This window comes from Zonotrichia albicollis, chromosome 4 (assembly GCF_047830755.1).
Source record: "Zonotrichia albicollis isolate bZonAlb1 chromosome 4, bZonAlb1.hap1, whole genome shotgun sequence".
In the NCBI taxonomy this organism is placed as follows: domain Eukaryota; kingdom Metazoa; phylum Chordata; class Aves; order Passeriformes; family Passerellidae; genus Zonotrichia; species Zonotrichia albicollis.
Genome location: NC_133822.1, coordinates 31,785,518 through 31,807,322, shown reverse-complemented (window position 1 = coordinate 31,807,322; position 21,805 = coordinate 31,785,518). Strand labels below are relative to the sequence as shown.

Genomic DNA, 21,805 nt, shown 5'->3' with positions numbered 1-21,805 from the left:
GTGTTCAACCCCAAAGCAAGCACAGTTTCTGTGCTCAGGAGAAGAGATCCTTCATCAGTGACCCTGTGGAGATGCAGATATAGTTTCCCTAAATCAACAGCAAAAAGAAACAGAAGTGGAAAGCAGCTCTGGAGTGAGAGAGCATGAGAACAGGCTTCACAAGTACTGCAGCTCTGATGATAAAGCTCCTTGCTCAACATCAGAAGAAATTCCCAATGCTGTGCCATATGTTGTTTTCCTTTTACAGAATAAAGATTGAGTATTAAATGAGATACAGCAAGGAATCACTGATTAGAGTTGTTCCCTGGAAAAGATTAGGAGAACATTTGGTTTTCAGTTTGAAAATTAAATGAAAAAGTAACAAGCCTTGAAGGAACTTTCCAATGTGGTTTTCATCTGGCTTGGCAGGTTTCTCCTGGAGAACAGAGAACAGAAAGGTAAAAGAAGATAGGAATTAAAAAAACATGCTGTGACCCGGATAGAAATTCTTCATCAAAAAAGGGAAATGCAGAAGCAAAACTGTATGTAATGAAAGCCAAAAATCTTATTTAACCATGTTTTTCTCTCTTGTTTCTTCTGCAGGGCCAAGTATTTCCAGGGGAAGAAGGTGAATGGAGAATTTGATATCCGAGTGGAACAGGTCAGTGCCAAGTGAATTCTCTCTGAGGAATGTATGTGGACACAGCTAGGGAGAGGTAATCTGTCCCAGGAATAGTATTGAGGTTCATAGCCTGGTTTATGTGCTCCCCTGGGCACTGGGCACATTCTGTTTCCCTGTTAGCCTTGGCACCAAATACTCATTTCAATTGAAGCCTCTTCATGTTGGGGTCTGTCCCCTGCTCTGTGCGTTGGTGCAGTGTCTGTCAAAAAAAGTCCCATATGGACTGAGACTGGATGCTGTTGGCAAAAGAGAAATTATTATTAATAATAATCATCTGCAGGCCCCCAACTGGAAATCAGGCATAAGAAGAGAGAGATGTAGAGATAAGAAGGTGGTCCTGAGGGAACCATATGCTTGTTTTATACTCATTAGGACTATAAAAATGTTTGGGTGGGTAAAGAAAGCTGCTGAATGTTGTTTGAATGACCTGATATTTCTGTTTTAATAAGGCTGTTGATTCTGCATGTGTGCATGTACAGATTATTAATGCAGTGCTTTTGAAGACTTTCTCAGGACCCATTGCCCTTGAAAAGGTGTTTCTTTTCTTTTCAAAGGGGTCCTGTCCTGTTGTCTATGACTGTTCCTGAGCACACATGTTCTGATCAAACTGTGTCTGGGACAGATTTTTCTTTTTTTATTGATATCACACTTGTCAGTCTGGGTGGTAATAGCAAGAATAATTCTTCCTGGCATTTCCTTATCAAAGTATTTATTTTGTTATCAGCCTTAGCAATTATTCTAAAAGAGAACAGGAAAATATTAAAAATTTACAAATCATGCTACTCACTTAGAAGCATGAAACCAAATAATTTAGGTTTTCCTATCATTCAAGGTGGATTCAGCTTCAAATCTAGACCTGGTACTCTTCAAAATGGCCTGTTAATTCCTTCCCAAACCTACAGTCTCTGCCTTTCCTCTCATAATCCTTCTCCTCAGATGTTATTGCACTTGAAGTCCTTACAAAGGAACTGCCTTCAAATGTTTGGTGAGTGCAAAAGGTCAGGAGTGGACTCCTGATCCTTGCTGGGGGATCAAGCTGTGACCCTTGTCACCATCACAGAGCAGCTTATCACGTGTCCCCACGGGCTCTGGTAGGGAGGCTTTCCCATTTTACCTCTGGAAATCCTTCACATAGGCTGAATGCCCATGTTCCAGATGAGGCAACAAATTGCTCCAGGCAAAGACCATAATGCAATTTCCTGGTGAGGACCATGGTTCAGCCCCTGCAGCTTTCATTAAATGCCCATAGTGACTGCAGCACTGCCCAGTGGGTAGGAGAGTTGAGGAATGGAAAACAAGGATCCTGGCTATTTCCACTTTTCCCCTCCCTGCCACTCAGATCAGGCAGCCCAGCCTCCATTTAGTGGGCAGGGAGCTGCTCTTGACTCCTCCAGACCTCAGAAGAAGGGATGATGGCTTTTCCCAGCTGGATCACTATCTCTCCAGGGAAACACAGAGGCTGCATTGTCAAGGGCAGTCCTTGAATCTGACCCCAGGCCCCTCTTGTGTATTGTTAGAGGCACTGATTCCTTCAGTCTCTGGCTTTTTCTTCCCTTCTTATTTTGTCCATCCATCCTTGCTCAGTATTTCTTGATAGTTAATTTTCACTCATTGCTTCTACCCTATTTATTTGGAGCCTTCCCAACTTCACCTCTTCCTCAAGCAGTCCAGGAGCCTAAACTGTTGTGGGAACAGGTCCCCTGAAGTTGAATGTTGACCCTCTCTACCTGAAAAATGAATGTTCTTCGACAGTTTTCTTAAAAAAAAAAAAAAGAAAATAACTGTGTTCATCAACATGGTCCACATCTTTCTCTGTGAGCTCCCAGCTCACAGCCCTCACTCCTGTAACTCTCCCCCATGTGGCACACAGGCTGTGCCATGGTGCACAAGCCTTAACCTGGCTGTTCAGTTCTGAATAAACTCCCCATCAGAGACTTCGATTCTTAGGCACCTCTTGAACCCTGAGCATTTAGTCTGCTCAGTAAGCTCATTTAGTTTTTCATTTTTCCATGTGATCCTGTATCAGATAACCACACATTATTAACTCAGCCAGAAATGCAGTTTGCCTCAGGAACTTTTTTTAGATTTTATAGGCAAAAAACCACTTTTGATCTGAAAGGCTAAATAACAAAGAAGTTTGAACGGCAGAAAGCAGTGAAAGGAAATATCCAAATGTTAAATACTCTTGGAAAACCACACTGGGAAAAAGCCATTTGCCTTATTTTTACTGTCCTTGCTAACTCTTTTGCCATTCTTCCAGGGTGTTCAGTAGTTGGTTTGAACTTTTTCTATTCCTCTTTCATATCCATCTCTGTTACATTTCAGTTCTTTCTAAGCAAGCCATTTTAGCAATCTGTGGGGGAAGCAGAGCAGGATAGTAGGTGATATTTTTTGAAAGCCGTGCCATCAGTTACTTGTAAAGGAGCAGGAGTGCTGCAAGCAGCAGTGTCTCTCAGTAATCTAATCTGGTTGTACACCCCTACCAGCTCTCCAGGCTGCCTCCCCCTCCTCTGAGGAGTGCAGGACATTTGTGATCAAGCTGTCCTGCTCTGTCTGTCCCCCACACCCAGCTCTGTGGAACGCATTGGCTCACTTCAGCTGGATTCCAGAACCAGGCAGAAGCTTCTGCAAGAGGTGAATCCAGTTCATGTTAGACACTGGGTAATACACAGGGAGGAGACTGTTAAATGCATCCTGCTGCTCAGGGAGCTGCTTCTGCAAGTCTCAGCTTCTATGAAAATAGGTTTCATGGACTCTCCAATAAGGTTTTCTGGTTCTCTGGCAGTGAGTGAATTGCATACCTTGATAGCAAGCCCAGGCCCCGGTTCTTCACATCCATTATTCCCAGGAAGAGACAGGGGTTACTGTGGGCATCACCTGGTGCCAGTGGATGAGGAGAGAGCTGGCAAGGACACTGCAATGTGTACACAACTCTCCTGTCATTCATTAAAATTAACGTGAAGCCTGACTTTGTTTCTTCTCTTCTGATCCTCAGTGTAACACTGAAATCATATTTACAATATGCTTTAAAGGCTGAAGGATTTATTATTGTCCACCATTTAGTGAAACCAGGCAAGCAGCGCCACTGCTTTCTTCCTGCTGGCTGCAGGGAGGGAGGTGAAAGGCTTTGGTGGTGTAAAGCCAGTTCAAGCACTCCCCTGAGTCATGGCCTCTTTTTCTTCAGAGGCAGTTTGGATTACATTTTGCTTCTTTGGGTATTTTTCCACTTCTGTAGCAATGATAGCTGTTCATGAGACTGATTGAAACACTGATCCAAAAGTGAAAATCTATTTGACCTACTCTGATCAAACCCCTGATGGTTTAAGTTTTACTCAGTATGGGTAAAGCTCTAAGCTTTAAGAGAACAGCTGAGTCTAAAAATACTATCTCTTATTTTATGCTAAAAATAAGCTGCTTAAATTTTGATCCACATTGTTGCTTTTGCTTGTCTGGTGATTTCTAGCTTTCAGAACTGCAGTGTATGCATCTCTAGTTCTTTTCTCTAGAAATACAAATACTAAAAAAGTTCTTTTAGAAATGAAAAGCATAAGTTTGAATAAATGTCTCTAAGGCTAAGTTGAACTTAAAGAAGAATCTTAAAGTGTCACAGGAGTGGACCACATTGCTTTTAGTCTCTCACAAAAAAAAAAATCTTGCTTTTATCTCCTCAGTTCTTCATTGGCCAGAGGGCAGGAGGCATTAGGAACCACAGTATACCGAGGAAGAGGAGGAATTATACCATAGGCCTTATGCTCTGTCAGATGTTTTTCTTCTTTAGAGAGAAACTAATTCAGCACCTCCTTCCCCACCCTCTCTGCTGTCCCAGAGGAAACTAAATCTTGTGCACTCTGAGGATTTCTGAGGTTTTCCATTTGGATCATTACATACCTTGTGTGGGGTCTCCTTGGGCATGAAGCATGCCCCATGCTCCAGAGGAATGCCTCATGGCCAAAATCCCCAGAGACAAGCAGAGAGGGTGGGAGAGATGGGGCTGAGAGGTGGAGCCCAGGCCCATCAGCCAGCCATGGCCCAGAGGGTGGGGGCACACGAGGGGCCCCTTGCTGCCCGTCTGGAACAGTGATGTCTGCAAAGCAGGACATGTGCAGAACAGGGTCACTGCGATGGCCGTGGAGATCTGGCTTGTGAGAGGAGACTGCACGAGTTGAGTTTGTTTCTCCTGCCATATCAGAGCATAAAACAGACGTGAATCCTTTCAGTAAAAAACTTGGTGCAGGCAAGTTACGGTTTCACGACACAGTGCCGAGCGTAGCAAGGGATTAAAGCCTATGGCTCTGATGGGCTTTTCCAGTCCTGTGCCCTGCACGAACCAATGAGGGACACAGCAGGCAAGAGCAAGCAGCACCTCTTAGAGAGGGTCCCCCACCTTCAGGGTACCTTTCCTGCAGGTATTTCCCAAAGGAATTTTAATATGTTCACAGACATCTTTCCTGGCATTGCCTAATTGATGGTGGAGTGGGGTGAAAAGTGTGAAAAGGGGAGTCATGAAGCCCAAAGGTCCATTTATATTTTTATCCCTGGTGTTTGTTCACCCTTCTCCTTCCCACCATTTCCTTGCTGTGACGAGGTGGGTCCATCTGTCTGTCTGACACGCATTTTTCTTGCACAGCTCATTCACTTGTTCCCACTGTTCAGTTTATTTTCAGGGAATGATTATTCAGTGAACTCGTATGTACATGCTTCTGGGAAAGTCTTGTGGTATAGATTATGACTCCATTGGCAGCATTGTCAGGAAAAACGTTGTACTTGGCAGTCACAGAAGATAATTGTAATACAAATCATGAGTTCCAGCTCCATTGTACTTCCCGCCCTAAAGAGGTATTTTCATGTGTGGTGTAAAATGGTCCTTTCAAAAGGTAGAGTGTGACAGGTCGGTGTGTGATGAAAGGAAAACTAGCCTGTTGTCAAACAACACTATAATTTTTATTCATTATATGTTTAGAGTTTGGGATTTTTTCCAGCTGAATGCCAGAAAACAGTTCAAGAACAGCAACAGGGTTCTCATAGCTTGCCACATGCAAGCATTCAGAAACCATGAATAAAGGGAGAAGTAGCAAGAATTACTTTAAAATCATTATTTTCTTAAATGAATACTATCTTCTTTTTTTTTTTTTTAAATTTTCATTGACTTTTGGAAGTTTACAGAGTTCATGGTTTTGAGCCATTTCCTGGGATCAAAATATTTAGAAATATGCTTTTTCTAAACCTCAAATTTTCAGGTAACTTCTGAAATGACAACTCACGAGACAATTCTGAATGCCATCAGAGCTGATGCCCCAAAAGGTGTTCTGACAGGTGAAGGCATGTGGCCCTTCAGCACCAGCCTTGTCTCTAGCCTAGGAGAATCACCCCAGCTTCAGGACTTGTGAAGAGCACTTGAGGAAGCTGCTCTTGGAGCCATAAAGCAATATTCACATCACAGATGGACTATCTCCATTCTTTCCTCCCAGGGAGCAACCCTAGTACTGGGGAAAGGTGGGGAGCAGGGTGCCTGCCCAAGAGAAAATGTCTCAGGAAAAGACATGAGGAATCAGGATGTGTAATCTCTAATTCTGCGTGCATGCATAGCCTCAGCCCTCATCCCACAGGCATCCAAACTATCTGCTCACCTTTCTGCCTCTGCAGGACTTAGGGATTGCTTACTTTCCCCTTGGGATGCTTGTAATGGTTTTAGTGAAATGTGCTGCTTTAGGAATGCAGCCTGATGTGGGCCCTTCCTTGTACATGTCAGAAGATCCACCAAAAAATAAGGCATAAAATCCATGAGGAATGTATGAGATTTGATTTTCCAGTAGCAATTCCTCATCCCAAGTGCCTAAGCCATGGCACGGACCAGGCTAGTCAGTAGGCCAGACAAAGCAGTGCAGGGATTACAGTGGATCTCAGCCAGAATATGAGTTAAAAAATAGTCGCACTGCTGCATGTATGACAAATCCATACTCAAGCATATGGTTGGCAATTTTACATATGGAGGAAGTTGTGAACTTGCCAGAGAGAATCCCTGTGACAGCAACAACTCTGATCAATTCACTGAAAAGATCACCTTCAAGAAAATCTTATAAGAATGGGACTACTTTTGTCTAAAAAAAAAAAAAAAAAAAAAAAAAAAAAGAAGGGCAAGTCTTTGAGGAATAAAATAAATCTTCAGTTTCTGCAGAAAGAAGTAATGGACACTGCCTTAAAATGTAAGGGGAGAGATTTAGATTTAGATTGGGCTTTGGGAAAATTTTCCTTTGTTGTTAAGGTACAGACTGCCTGAGGATGTTCCTCATTTATGGAAGACAGAAGAAGGTTATGTAGTATCTGCACACAATGGCAGAGGCAGAGCCGGTCATGCCTTAGGAAAGAGAGAAAGACTATGATGTCTTGAAGTCCTTCCAACACAGCTTTCTGTTATTCTGTGAAAAATGCTTAAAATACACCTTGAACACATGCTTCCCCTAAATCACTAACAGGCATAGCTACCAAGCCAGGCATTTCTACTATTGCATGATTGAAAATGAAATATCTTCCTGTTTTAATATCAGGAAACAGAAATAGACACTCTAAAATAGCTCACCAGAAAGAGCTCCAGCATACAGAGGACACTGATGGAAACTGAGAGTACCTTAAGGTTTAGTCCAAATGATTTGGAGAGTCTTCCAGTTCTTAATACCTGAAGGAGGCATCTTTGACAAAACTGTGATCAAAGTAGCTGTGGGCATCATCTCACATCTGAGCCTCACAGAGGTATGAAATATTTCTACTCCCACAGTCTTATTAGATTATTCTTCAGGACAGATTGTGTCACGTTTGTCACACATGGTTTGCTCTTGCCCTGAATGTTTTTGCAGCCATTGTCACTGCTGCGAAGTATAAAACACCATCAGGCTAATGCAATGCCTTCTTCTGTTCCATGATTCCTCATGCAAATGACTCTGCAAGGCCACGGGGACTGGGCTCTCCCGTTTTGTGCATAGTTACCTGTCACTCTATCTGCATGGGCTGCTTTCAAAGACCTCTTTGTCTGCAAGGTAAACTCAGGCTGGAGATGATCTCAGAGCTGAAATCCCAGCCAAGGGAAGTCATCGGGCTACAAAACCCACAAAGTTAAAAATACAGGGAGCACTGGAAAATCAACAGGAAACAATTTCTGCTGACTGAAGGTTTTAGCCTTCTTCCAAAAGCCAGCTAGCAGCGGCCTGTTGGATGGAACAAAGCAGCTACATGAAAGGAGCAACATTCCTTAACTTTGTCTGTTAAAGCAGAAGTGAATGCCAGGCAAAGGTCAGGATTGTCCCTCAGCTCTGATTGTAGATCTGGACGTTTTGGGAGTGAGATAGCTGAATCCCCCAGACCCTCTCTACACTTCTCTCTCCTTGCCAGTGTTCCCTGGACAATGGTTGCCAAAGGGGATTTCTCCTTTTCTTCTGGCTCTTGACATTAGCAGGGCCTGAAATTGGTCCTGGCAGTTTGGCATGAAGTGCTCACCAGCTCGGGGGGTTCTCAGGGCTGTTTGCAGGTCAGGTGTCTGAGCACAGCTTTGTTGGCCTGACTGCCTCAGGGAAACGCCTGTCAGACCAACTTAGGCAGACTGCAAGTGCCCCTCATCGAATGAAGACTGCCCATTTTCTCCCCCAGCAAAGAGGAGTGTTAAGCACTTTACTACAAACCATCATGGCAAAAAACTTTGGAAGAAAAGCATAAAAAACATGAAAACACAGACCTAAAACTTCCCTTTCTTGCACTGGTGTTCACATCAGATGATGCATTCCTCAGCAACAGAAGCTGGAGGTCCTGCTCCACAATGCTCTGCTTTCAGAGTGGGACATCTCTGAGGCACATGGAGACACAGAGGTGGAAAAATCATCCTTTCATCTCCCCAGTCCACAGAGCCTCTGGAGCTAATGTGTACAGTAGCAAGCTTGCCATGACCCATTGGGGAGATCGCTGATGGTACCCAAAATATCTGATCTTACTGAGTTTGTCCAAGGTGGACTCCTCTCTCCCCAGGTCTCCTGAGATTTTTCAAATGTCTAAAAGGCAGGTGCCTTTCAGGGGTGCGTTTTGCTCACCTCTGATCTGATAGGGTCACTGAAGAAGCGTGGCTGTGGCCAAGGCAACACTGTGCAATCTCTCATGAGTAAAACCCAGGCAGTCACCTGAACCACTGCCAAACCCTCCCTGTGAGCATGTCTGTGTGTGTGTTTGTGTTTGAAGTAGAATTTATTTCTTGGCAATAGGAATTTTCCCCCTCTTTTCATTGTAATGGGGAGTTACAATGATGTAAGATCGTGTAAGGGTGTTGCTTTAAAAAGTTTACACTGAGCTGCAGACATGAAATCTCATTACATCATCAGGTCACCAGTCCACAGCCATGGCTTTAAAATTACATGGATTTTAAAAGGAAAGTTGGAAATTATTTTTTCATTTGTCGTCTGGCCTTTGAGCCTTTACAGGTGCACCAGTTCTCCATTGGCAAGTTTTTTCCATGAGTTCATGAGGACAAAACACACTCTTTTTTTCTTCTTCTTTTTTCCTTCTTTTTTAATGCATAAAATTTGTTCCTGGCACTATCTTTTGGTTCCAACTAATAGAAGTAGCAGAAGAACATTAAACAGTACAAGGATCTCAATAAAGTCATAAGTATTAGCAGCACCATCTGAGTGCTCTGGTATTAGCTACTGGTTAGAAGATGAATTTACTGCTGCCCAGCCTTCATCATACTAAGTCTGAAAAAATGCCTTAAAAGGAAGGGGAAAAAAGCACTCAAAGGGAGAAGACTAAATTTTCTGCCTCAAAAAATGAAACCTGTTTATTTATATTTATCATAATCACCCCTGTATCTTTTGCTCCCCATGGTTGAAATATCCCTTGCCAACTATTCCAGCCTTGCAAGTCATGTCTCTTTTAAAATACAAAGTGTTTTAATGATTGAGCAGATGTCTTAATAACTTACCCAACTTTGCTAATTCTTTAATAGTAAAAAACTTAGTAAGCAAATCACATCAGGTGACCTCTGCTTATCACCTTCCTGCAACATAATGAGGTTTAAAAGGGTTTAAATCTTTTGTATTAGGTTTATAGCTGGCCAGTGGCATGCCAGCCAACTCAGACATAATTCTTAATGGATGTCTCCAAGTGGAAACTTGGAATTTGAATTCAAATGACCTAACATCTCTTCATTATTATTGTTATTATTTTTATTATTCTTTCCTGTGTGCATTTTTCAGCCTGCTCATTCTTAATTCCTTCAGTACTTATTACTGCAATAAGTCTAATCCTGTGTACTTTCACAGCCCAAGTGTGGGAGCCATAAATACTTCTGCAGTCTCTCAGGGCAAACCAGCTATAATTGGATCTCCAGTTGCCTCACAGAAAAAAAAAATTTAAAAAAAAAAAGAAAAGAAGGAAAGGCACATTCCAGACAAAGAAAATTCTGCATCTGTGTCTGTGTGTTTGTGTTTCTGCCACCCTTGAGTAACACTTTGTCCTTTTGCTCCATTCCAGGCTGAGTTCTCCGAGTTGAACCTGGCTGCTTACGTCATGGGTGGCTGCATGGTGGACATGCAGGTCATGAGGAACGGCACCAAGGTGGTCAGGTGAGGAGCACCAGCTGCCCTTGGGAACTGGGCTCTGTGGATCAGTGTTGGGGCAAGCAGGTTGGCCTCACAGTGGGACAGATATGTGAATCGGGCAGCACAATCTGGGTAGCTTCAAGGATTCCTGGAAGTGGTGAAAGGAATGGCCTGACTCTGGTGGGTTTGTATCAGGTCTCAGGTGTGCATTATGCCAGTCATTGTTTCTGGTCTAGACCCTTCATGCAACAGCAAATGCCTCCTTCTCAGGTTCTTTTTAGCCTCCAGACTCCCAATAACAGGGACAACAGATCTTCTTCTCCCTTGATTTTTCTCTTCCTCTTCTCTTCCTCTGTCAACTAACCCTCATTTTAAACAGTGCCTCTGATTCACTAGCCTGCCTGTCTTGGGCCCTGATCCCAGTGGACTGCCCTTGCAGTAGCCACTAAGCCCAGATGACCAGATCAAGAGCAGCCCTGAGAAGAAGGACTTGAGGGTGTTGGAGGATGACAAGCTTGACATAAGCCAGCAGTATGCTCTCACAGCCCTGAAAGCCAGCCACACCCTGGGCTGCCTCCAAAGAAGCGTGGCCAGCAGCGCAAGGGAGGGGATTCTGCCCATTTGCTCTGTTCTGGTGTTCTGGTGACCCCCAGCTGAAGCACTGCGTCCAGTTCTGGGGCACCCAATGTAAGAAGGACGTGGAGCTGTTAGGGCGAGTCCAAAGGAGGGCCTTGATAACCATCAGGAGGTTGAAACACCTCTCCTGTGAAGACAGGCTGAGAGTTGGGGTTGTTCAGCCTAGACATGAGAAGAAGAGACCTTATGGGACCTGCAAGTACCTAAAGGGTACTACAATAGAGGTTTGCAAGGACATGTAGTGATAGGACAAGGGGGAATGGCTTTAAACTGAATAGGGGTGGATTTAGGCTATATACCAGGAGAACATCCTTTACTGTGGGGGTGGTGAGGCACGGGCACAGACTGCCCACAGAAGGTGTGGATGCCCGTGCCTGGCAGTGCTGTGTTGGATGGTGCCTTGAGCAACCTGGTCTAGTGGAAGGTGTCCCTGCTCATGGCAAGGGGGCTGGAGCCAGGTGACCTTTCAGGTCCCTTCCAATGCAAACTATTCTGTAATTGCAAGATCCTGATGCTTGTAGCCTGATTTGCTCCTGAAGTAGCACTGTTTTCTTTATGGGAGATGCCCAGTGCTCTGGCATTGCCCTGTGGTGTATCTCAGAGGTAAAGCCTGTCTCTGTTTGATGGGGATTTCTGTCCTACAAGCATTACTTCATAATGGCATTCATTGCAAGCACACTCTTTTCCCAAACAATGCTTCTCAAATCACACATCCAATTCACTTCCCAAAAGCATTGCTCCCCTTCTTTCAAGCACCAGAGTGACAGCAATTTGTAGCTAATGTTAGATGCATCTTTACAAGTTCTATGTAAAGAATAGTGTCACATCTGTGTAGGATGCCTCTGTTTACCTTCACAAATATTACCTTCCACCCTATTATTCCCAAGCCTTCATCTTTATGGGTTCCTGTCATTGCAACTCTACATTTCATCTTTGATACAGTAGCTTTTCTCTGTTTGTGTTGAAATCTCGTTGTTCCAAATTAATTTTTTTAGCCACCCTGCTTCTTTTTGTTCAGCTCCTTTGCACTTTTTGGTGTATTCAGGATCTTTGAGCTAAATACTGTTGACATATTTAATCAGCGCTTTTGTCTGTTTGCAACAAGTTCAAAATTAGAGGTAGAGACACATAATCGAGCATGCAGTGATATTTTTGAAAGGGATTACTAGAACAGCTAAAAAACATAATTTTGAGCATGCTGGCCTCAGTTTAATTTCTCGAAATCTCATTTCCAGTCCAAACAGTGCAAAGCAAAACATGTCACTGTCAATTAGCTATGACTGTGGTCCATCAATTCATTTCAGGTCTTGACATCCCTCTTAGTACACCCACAAGTCTCCATTTGTTCTTTGGTAAAACTTCACGAGCCTCTGCTAAAAACCTTTAAAGCTGTGTCTGTTACATGCATTTGCTTTCTCCCTGTCTGTTTCTGAGTGAAACAAAGCGTTATGTCCCATGAACCAGCCGCTGGAGCACTCATCAGACAGTGTGCAGTGCTAATGCACTCCTGCCTTCGCTTGCTCATGGTGCTGGAAGGTTTCCCAAGAACCATTTCCTAGGTTGATCACATCTTCATTTTCCTTCCTGTGTCTTTCCTCCAAAGCCATTCATACATCTGGCAGAAAGATCTTGAGCTATTAAACTGAAACTGAAGACAAAATTTATTTTACAAAATTGTCTGGGGCATGGTGTTCATGTTTCTGCTCATGCTGAACACACAGGTATTCCTGCTACCATTTTTGCATGGATATTTATATGTGAATTACGTGGGTTTTTGAATGGCATTAGCTCAGGAGGGTTTTTTGTTTGTTTGTTTTCATTCCTGCATGTTTAAGGACACATTTGCATTGTGGGAAGCAGGTCTGGTAAATATATACTTGTCTGGATATGCAATTTATATAGCATATGCTACATGCCATAGTCCTTGCAACCAGCAAATATTTGTTTACAGCCTGTGCTGATATGACCCTCTTGTGCCCAGCTCAGTGAGTTTAAGAGCTTAGGTGCCAACTTCCACAGCCACTCCTAGAAATACTCTAGAAGGTATAGAAATTAAAACTCTTTTTCACTTCAGAAAGCAAATTGTGTGAGCTGTGTAGAGGCACCTCAACCCATCCACATGGGTACAGCTTCTTCCCACTTCCTTCAAGTCCCACAGTCCCATCCACAGCCATGTCCTGCCTGGCTACAGACACCTTTCAGAGTGCCCAGCCACAGGGAGACACCTTCAACTCATGTGTGCACCAACCCTGCTGCTGCTGTCCTCTTTCTTCCATCACTTATCTGTCCTCTGTTAATAACTGAGCAAAACATTCAGCCAAAAGTCAGAATGCTTCTAGGTGGTGAAGTATAATACTCATCATATTTTTTGAATACCCAGAATCATGGAAATCCCACTGACAATTTATAAGGAGATAAATACAACACCATCTTGCTAACAACCACATTTGGGATTCCCTCCTGCAGGAGCCCTGCCTGCTTCACATTCCTCTTCAAAGGAAGAGCAATGGAATGTAGCAGTTTAGGGGAAAGACAGTGAATATACTACAGACCAGTAGATTTAAATCACTGAAATAATAAATTTCTTAAAACCAACAATTCATATTCAGCAACCACTGGGCTGCCCTCTCCAAACTGACATTACATTTACTGATAAGCTATCTAACAATTTCTTAGCCTATTAAATTCCATCATTTTGGAGCAGGTCTCCTAGTTTTTTCTTTAAACTGGAAATACCATATGGCACCTGTAAAGCAAAGTTTAAACCAAAGGGTTTTTTTCTGCTGATCACTTGGTGTTTTCTGACACCTTGGAGTTAAGGCTTTCTTTCATACTCCACGTAAACTGATTTGAAATGCACCAGGAAAAAATTATGGTTCTTTTACCAGGAAGATTAATTCCCTTGGTAAGAAGGTATAACTGTCCTTAAAGCCTTCCATTTACCCCTTTTGACTCAGGATAATTTTAAAAAAAGAAAAAAAGATGCTTTAGAAATATTATTGGCAATTACAGAAAGCAAAGACATGGACATATACACGACTTCTAGCCTGTGTATCTTGAAATAAGTAGCTGCAAGTAAGTTAACAAACAATCTAACTGAAGCCAGACATTACTTTGCTTGCCTGAGTTTTAAAACAAACGAGGCTCCAAGAATTTAAATTTACAGTAACAATGTTCTGGGTCTCCAACTTCTCTTTTTTGGCTACTACATTCTGCACATCTGTAGGAGGGGGTGGAGGATTTGAGATAGTCAGCAAAATGTGCTACTGGAGACAGAGGCTATCATCTAACAAATCTAAAAAACTGCATCTGTGTTTTCTGTGCCAGTTCCACCATGGTTTGTGAAGGCTCCATCAGCCTGTTCAGCACATTTCCTTCAGAGAGCTGGCCATGAAGTACCTTGTGCAGCCTCTAGCAAGCACTTTTCCATGTCAGTGCCCCGTAACCCTGGCCCTGACTGAGGACATAGGGGGATGAGCTGGGCAAGGGAGCAGCGCTGGGTTCAGCCAGGACTGGTGGTGGGGTGGGGTCCTTGTTACCCCAGCACTTACTTGGAAAAAATTGGCAGCAGACCTTCCCTATTGAAAAGTTAAATATGGGAAGCAGGAGGTAGTGTTTATTCGTCCCAAAGGATCCCTATCCAACTTAGACATAGCAACTCTTACAACAGAGAAATGGAATAATTTCTGGGTGCAAAGTACTAGTGGAGTACTAGTGTGTAAAAACAAATGTGGGTTCATGCCTACTTTTAAAACACTTGGGTGGATTTCTTCATCCTCCTCCCAGTGCATACACAACCTCCTTTTGGACAGGCCTACCCACACAAACAGAAAGAGACAGAGTGAACCATCTGGAATCTAATTTACTCTAGAAAGCTCTTGGACTGCATCACTTTTACTGGGGATAGATGTGAGGAAGGGGATTTTTATTTTCACATTCCTCTGAAGGGCCCTTCATATCAATGTTTTGGCAGTGTAAAGAGGCTGTCAGTGTTGGCACTGCACCCACTCTGAGATGCATTTATGCTTTCATGATATTATAAAAGTGTCTAAGTAGAAATGAAAATTTGGGCTGTGTCTGTTTCTGACAGCAACATTTAGACTCCCAAACTATGATCTCAGGTTCTGTATTCAATTAAATGCTTGACTGTTGGGCTTCAACAGACTTCAGCTATTAATTCCACTAGATATAAGGCAGGGATATGTTGAAAATCTGGACAGCTCTTCTACCTGGGGAATACTAATGTCTTTGGGAGCATTTCAGACCTTTAAGAATATAAATTAATCATGCACCAGACTGCTCTCATCTCCTGTCTCCCTGTAGAGCTTCCTCTTTTGCCACTGGGGCCAATCATGCAGGAAAGAAAGCACATTTTCATGTTTGCCTGGGACCTGTCGGAGTGGTGGCCATGCCACGAGGAGTGTGGCACGCAGGCTCCATGCAGCCCCACAGCACAGGCAGCAGCTGGGGGACAGCACATGCCCAGGGGCTGATGTGGGGAGGACCCTGAGAGGAGAAATGGCCCTGGTGGGTGTAGAGGGGTGTCCAAAATGGCAGCAAAGGAAAGAGGAACAGCACCCAGCACAAAGCCTTGCTGTGGGGAAGATCTCTGCCATGGAATGATGTTTATCCCTACAGGCCTTGCCTGAATGTGTAAGGTGTGTGTAAGGTGTGTGTCTCCCCTGCCCACCCTGGATGATGTGCCCTTGCTGCTCACAGCCATGGTGGGGTCAGTGAATTCTCCACACAAGCCCATTCATTCCTGTAGTTAACACTGACATTCCTGCTGCTTCCAGCTGATTCCGTGCTTTTATGATTCCCTGTGCTGTGACAACAGGACAGCAGCCTGTTGAATCACCATCCCCAAAATCCCTGAAAGTGCTTTTTTTCTTTAAGCATATTTTCACACTGCAAGCTACAGTACAGTCACAGCATCAGGAAGCAAATCCTTTTACATGGGAGGGTTAGAGAAGAAACTGGCCAACTCACAGGTGTTTCCCTGCTATTCAGAGCTTGCAGGCTCCAGGAGATGTGTAGTCTGACTAAAAAAGATCTGTCAGCACCAGGATGCCAGATGTTTAAAGCCCAGTGAGAACACTGTCCTCTGCCCACTGCATTTTTCCCATCCCAATAGGTTCACTCAGCCCAAAGGTCCATTGAGAAGCAGCTGCCTGAAAGGGGCATGGAGGTTTTCTATCCTACAGAGGCCATGCTTGCTCACCACACAGTAGTTGCACATTGCTAGAAGGATGCTTTCTTGTCTCTCCAAGACAATTTGTTCACAAGAGTTGATGGTTTCTTGTAGTTCTTCTACAGGGACAGCGCCCAGGAAGGTCATTGCTGTTGGTGGACACTGATGTAACAAGTATTGATAGGCAGTAGGTCATTGTCCAGCTTCTCTTGTTCCAATAAGCTTGAGCCAAAGATGAACTCCAGCCATTGTCAAATTCCTGCCTTTTTTAATTTAACTCTTGACCCTAATTAGGGTCTTTTATGAAATGTATTTTTGTAGTTGTTGTTGTTTTGGGGGTTAGGGGTGGGGTGTTGTTGTGTTGGTTGGTTGGTTGGTTGGTTGGTTGGTTGGCTTGATGCTTCCAAACCAAATTTCTGCAATTTTTTGTAAAGTTGCAAATAGGAGAAAAAATGGCAGAAACTGATAGGGAAAGTTTAGGTTTCTAGCAGCCAGATGGAAAAATATGTTGAACACCTGGTTCTCCCAAGTTCTGCAGAAAGTACCACTCGGTGGAGTACAATATGTGCTATGTATTTAACAGTGAGAAACATACAATATGTGCTATGTATTTAATACAGAAACATACAATATGTGCTATGTATTTAACACCGAGAAACATTCGGGCAATATTTTTTTTATCAATGGCATAGAAATCCATTAAGGTAATGGAAAAGTGTGTGTAACAGCCTGTAAGCTTTTGAAAATTCACATTAGGCAAGGGACCAGTGTGCCAAATGACCACTTTCCTCACTGAAATACCCTGCAGAGACAATAAGCTGGGCGAGGTGTTTAACAGGGTATACACCCTGGCAAGCTGCAGTTACATATGAAGGAATTTAACACCTCTAGTAAACATTTATAAACTGAGAATTATTCCCATATGGGAGATGATCTAGCATTGGTTTTTTCACTAATATCTCCCCTCTCTTCACCTGCCTGTTCCTGTCTTCAATGTTTAATTTTTTTTTTAATTTTTCTTTTAGCAGGAAGTGCAAAAGAGAAGAGACAGCGGAGTGTAATGATTTATGCATTTATTCTCAGTTACTTCCACCTCAGCTCCTGCTGCTAAACAGCTGCTTGGAGGCCTGCTTCTCCCCGTGGGGTTTGCTGATGTCCCAGATGAATAATGTCCCCCTTCACCTCCCTGGCAGCTGGCGCCCAGCCAACGTGCAGGCAGGATGCTGACAGTGATCAGGAAAACATTTGGCATGCAGGCAGCTGCCAGAAAGAAAAAGTCACTCTGAGCAGACCAGGGTGGGGAACATTTCAGATATTAAACTACTCCCTGACCCTTTTTGCATTTACAGTAATTCTTTCCAATAAGGAATAAGCTGCCAGGGTCTAGAGCACTCAATAATTAGTTAATCCAGGATTAAATACAAGAATTATTCAAAACTTTAGTACATTGTTTCAGTCTTGATTGGCTTTTTTTTTTATCAATCTTGCCATAATTTGTCTCCTTTCCACATGGGTTTTTACTAAGGCTTCTTCCAGAGAATGGCAATTATCCTAATGTCACCTCAGAGTTAGCCCTGCAATGAGCATGGTGTTGGGACAGAGGGTTTCCAAAGATCCTCTCCAAACTAAATTGCTCTGTGACCTTGTTCTGTGATGCTGGAAAGTATTTGGATCACCTTCTGTAAAAGCTTAGGATCACAAGCATTTTGAAGGCAAGTTGGTGTTGGCAGGTGTGGTTGTTACTACTTTCAGGCTTTGTGTGAGTCCACATGATTTTCCTTGTCAATGTCAATCAGTTTAGAAGTAAAATATATGGCAGACTATTGAGACTGCCAGACTCCAGTTCAGAGAGTGTGTGACATGATTTAATGGTTAGCTGAGCATTGACCTGTGGCTGAGAAGCAAATCAGAGCATCTTCCAGGCTGTCCTCATCTGCTTACAGTGGTATTGGTCCTACTGCAACTGTGATTCCTGGCTCCTGCTGCTTTTGCTGCACTAATCTCCCACACCTCCCATGCTTTTTACTCAGCCATTCTCTGTTATAATGTTAAAAAAACCCCCTGCTTCTCGCTTCCAGCCTAGTAAGGAGAGATTATATATTCTTTATTCTATGTTGCTTACTTTTTTTTCTCAAATCAGCTCTGTGTTATCTTATTTATAGATATGTTTTTTCTTTCTTTGAATAACTTCAGCAAAATTTATTTCTTTCTGTAGAAAATATAACGTGAGGTTTTGACTGAAATGACTTTTTTTCTTAGCATATTTTACACTTTACTAAAGCATCAAACAGAATGCTAAATCTAATATTGAGATAGGAGAAAATGTAATTGATTTCATATTAATTTTCAGTAATTTAATAACAATGCTATTAACACTGAAGCAATGCACAAAAAGAACTTGTTCTTATTTGTAAATGTCATTTTCTATTATGTGTCAGACACCTGAGGCACTGCATATTTGGAGGGACTTTTTGCACTTCTTGGGCAAAAGTTGCAGCCTCTTATGGCTTGTACTTGTGCCTCAGACGCTTCCCTGAAGGCTTCATTAATTGCCAGTAATGCAAAACTTTTTGTATCATTTTGCTAAATTATGCAGTTCTCTTCTTCTCTTTGTCGTGCCAGATAGGAAAGGCTTTGGAAGGGAATTTAGTCAGAGTGTCTTGATCCCTGGGAAGTATCTGAAAGCTGAATGAAATCTCCTAGAATAATGGAGGGTAGCCAGAACCTGAAGTGAGGATGTCACCTTCAGTGTCCTGAGAAGATCTACTGTCCCAAAGGGCAAAGTTCTAGTAAGACTGTCAGTCTTCTAAAAAGAGAGCAGGAGAGCCCATCCTTCTCCAACAACACCAGAAAAAAGCCCTCTCACCCATCATGGTGCTGAAATATAAAGCACCCTTTGCCTGCAAATGATTATGCACTGCAGAAGGGGTCACACAGAAGTATTTTGACAATCACAGAATTGGCTGGGAAAGAACTCTAAGAGCATTGATCCCCCATTAATGAGCACTGCCATTTTCACCACTAAATCACACCCCTAAGTGCCATATCCACACACCCTTTGGACAGTTCAAGGGGTGGTGACTCAACTACTTCCCTGGGCAGACTGTCTCAATGTTTGATAACCCTTCTCAATGTTTGATAACCCTTTCCATGAAGAAATTTTTCCTGATATCCACTAAAGCTCTCCTGGCACAACCTGAGGCCATTGTTCTTCCTCTCCCTCTTGTCCTATAGCTTGTTACCTGGGCGAGGAGGCCAATCCCCACCACAACACGTTCCAGCACCTCATGTCTTTCTTTCAGTGAGGGACCCAACACTGAACACACTCACCAGTGCTCAGCAGAGGGAGACGATCTAATGTGTTAATCACGCTATTTCTGATGCAAATAGTGCATTCTTCTGTGTTCTTTCTTCATGCCCTGGAATCTGTTTGTGCTTCAGTGAGAAAAGCTGAAGGACCAGGAAGCAAGCCAGAGTTATGGCTCTATGCAGAAATAAGAAATAGGAGATCTCTTTAAGGCATGAAACCTCCCAGCAGGAATTGTTGTCATTATCTTCTCTACCCCAAAGCAGGCTGGGGAGCTGCTTTCTGCACAGAGATGTTATTGATTGTTATTAATTTTGCCATTGGTCTCCGTTTCTCTGTACAGGCTCTGCTGCTCTTCAGCTGGTGTTTATTCTGAGCTAGTCCCAGGCCTGGCACTCCACTGCCTTGTTCTCAGTATCCATGGGAACATTCACATTGTTCCACAGCTCAAAACAGGGATTCAGTGTCCACCTTCGCTTTAGAGATTCACTCCTCATCTGCTGCATGAGAGAGTGCCTTGCCTTCCTACAGGACACAGAGTTTGAGAATAGGCTTTTCTACATTAATTCTGTATTCTTGTGTCCATCCTCTAAGTGGAGAAACTCTTTCTTTGCCAAGATCTGAAAAGACAAGAGCTTTTTTCCTGAGATTTTGGCTGGCAAAAGTAAAGCAAATGAAGGCAGTTTCCCAGCCACTCTGTGTCCTCCCCCTCTCAGAAAGCTGCATGAAGAGAGACATGCCCGGAGCTCCTGCCTCTCCAGGCACCACAGCTGTTCAGTAACTCAGCACAGATACTGAGCCCTGGTCCTAAGTAGCTGGTTAATCCTTCTTGGGGACCTGTGCCTGCCTCCAGGGTGCTTTCTACACAGCAAGTCCAGCAGAATGGAGCAGCTCGGACCTTCCAAAATTCGTATTTGCTCGCTGTTTCTCAGCGGGGGTCACCACTTGCCTCATCCCCATTGATACGAGGGAGGTCCATGAATCAGCTGCACAGCGATAGCACAGCCCTCACGGTGCTCATTATGCATCTTGCTGCTGGAGGAGAGCACCATCTTTGGTGCCAAGTACATTAGGGAACATGCCTGGGTTTAAAAAACCTCCATGGGAGGGAATCACAACATTTCTACAGCTTGGCCTCTTGCATCACAAAAGCTGAGCCTGCTCCTCACCGTGTCTCAGGTGGGTGATAACAAAAGTCCAAGGTCAACAAACAAAATGAACAGCTTTAAAACAACAAAGCTGTGCTGGGGTTTGTGTACAGTGTTTGTTGCCACAATCTGGCCCAGAGTCACCATCTCACATTTCCCTGCCAGAATGATGGAAATATAAATAGGGGCTATAAACCCAAAGTATTTCCAGCTCATACATCCAAAGGATAGAAATTATAGTCTCTTAGCAAGGAAAATGTTCGAGGCTGGTGAGGTAATGGGACCTGGTTACAGAGCTCATTTCTCTGAAAATCTTTAATACAGCATGGAAGTTTTTCAATGTCCTTGATGCAACCTCTGTTAACTTGTAAAATAATCCCTTCTTTCCGTGGAAAAGCCCCTTCCTTCGAGAATGGACTGTTGGGCTCCATTTTGGGAACCATTTCTTTCCAACTGCTGTTTCCAGATATTTTTGTATGGCTTTGAAGACAGAGTGTCAGCAAGGAATAAAATCTGGCTGCTTGAAAGATAATCCATTGCTTGTTGGCTTACCTAGAAAGGGCCTCACCTTCCTGTGCATTAGCTGAGGGCTGCTGCTGTTGAACCATAGGAGTCCAAGCTCCACTCTTGCTAAATAATATTCTGGAAGTCCATGCCATGAGTCACAGCAGAGCACGAGGGGCTCTGCTCATTTGATTAATTTCATTGCCATGCCTGCCCTTCACTTGTTGACTCACAGCCATAAGAGCCTGGGATGTGCTGCGTACGTAGTAAACTCATTAAAGGGGGAATGTGTGTCAATGTATGGATGTGTACGAGAGCTTTTTGAAATCCCTTATGATCTTCCCACCCACTGGGCATTGCTTCAATATGGAGCTCAATCGTCAGGAAACAAACTTGCTCCCTCATCTGCGTTGCACATTGCAAAGAGCTTGCCAAGTACGGCCAAGCTTTTAGAAAGAAAAGAGAATCCCCCCACCAGTGAATTTATGACCCTTGGCTCTGCTTGTGGCTTGTTCCTGTGCATGCCTGAGTGACATGGAAACTGCAGAAAATCTGTTTGGCCTGTTTCTATGCTCTCACACTTGCAGCTACGTTGGATTTTTCCTTTTTTTTTAAATGACTAGGGGGTTTTGTAGGGTTTGTTACATTATAACACAAGCAATACGCCCTGAGAGGCCCTAGAGAAGAGCAACACGCATTCGTGAAAAGAAAAGGGAAGGATGGAAAAGAAACACGGAGTGGTTAGAAGAGCTTCTGGAGCATTTTAAAGTAAAACACCATTCT

The 21,805-nt window shown here is 43.4% G+C and overlaps 1 protein-coding gene across 4 annotated transcripts in view; it reads left to right on the top strand.

Moving 5' to 3' along the window:
* The window catches only part of SYN3 (synapsin III), a 195,122-nt gene that overhangs the window by 41,079 nt on the left and 132,238 nt on the right, over positions 1-21,805 (top strand). For all 4 annotated transcript variants that reach the window (XM_074539307.1, XM_074539308.1, XM_005491165.4 and 1 more), the window contains 2 exons: positions 583-640; positions 10,169-10,260. In XM_074539307.1, the coding sequence (XP_074395408.1) occupies positions 583-640; positions 10,169-10,260 (150 nt within the window). The remainder of the gene's footprint in view (positions 1-582; positions 641-10,168; positions 10,261-21,805) is intronic.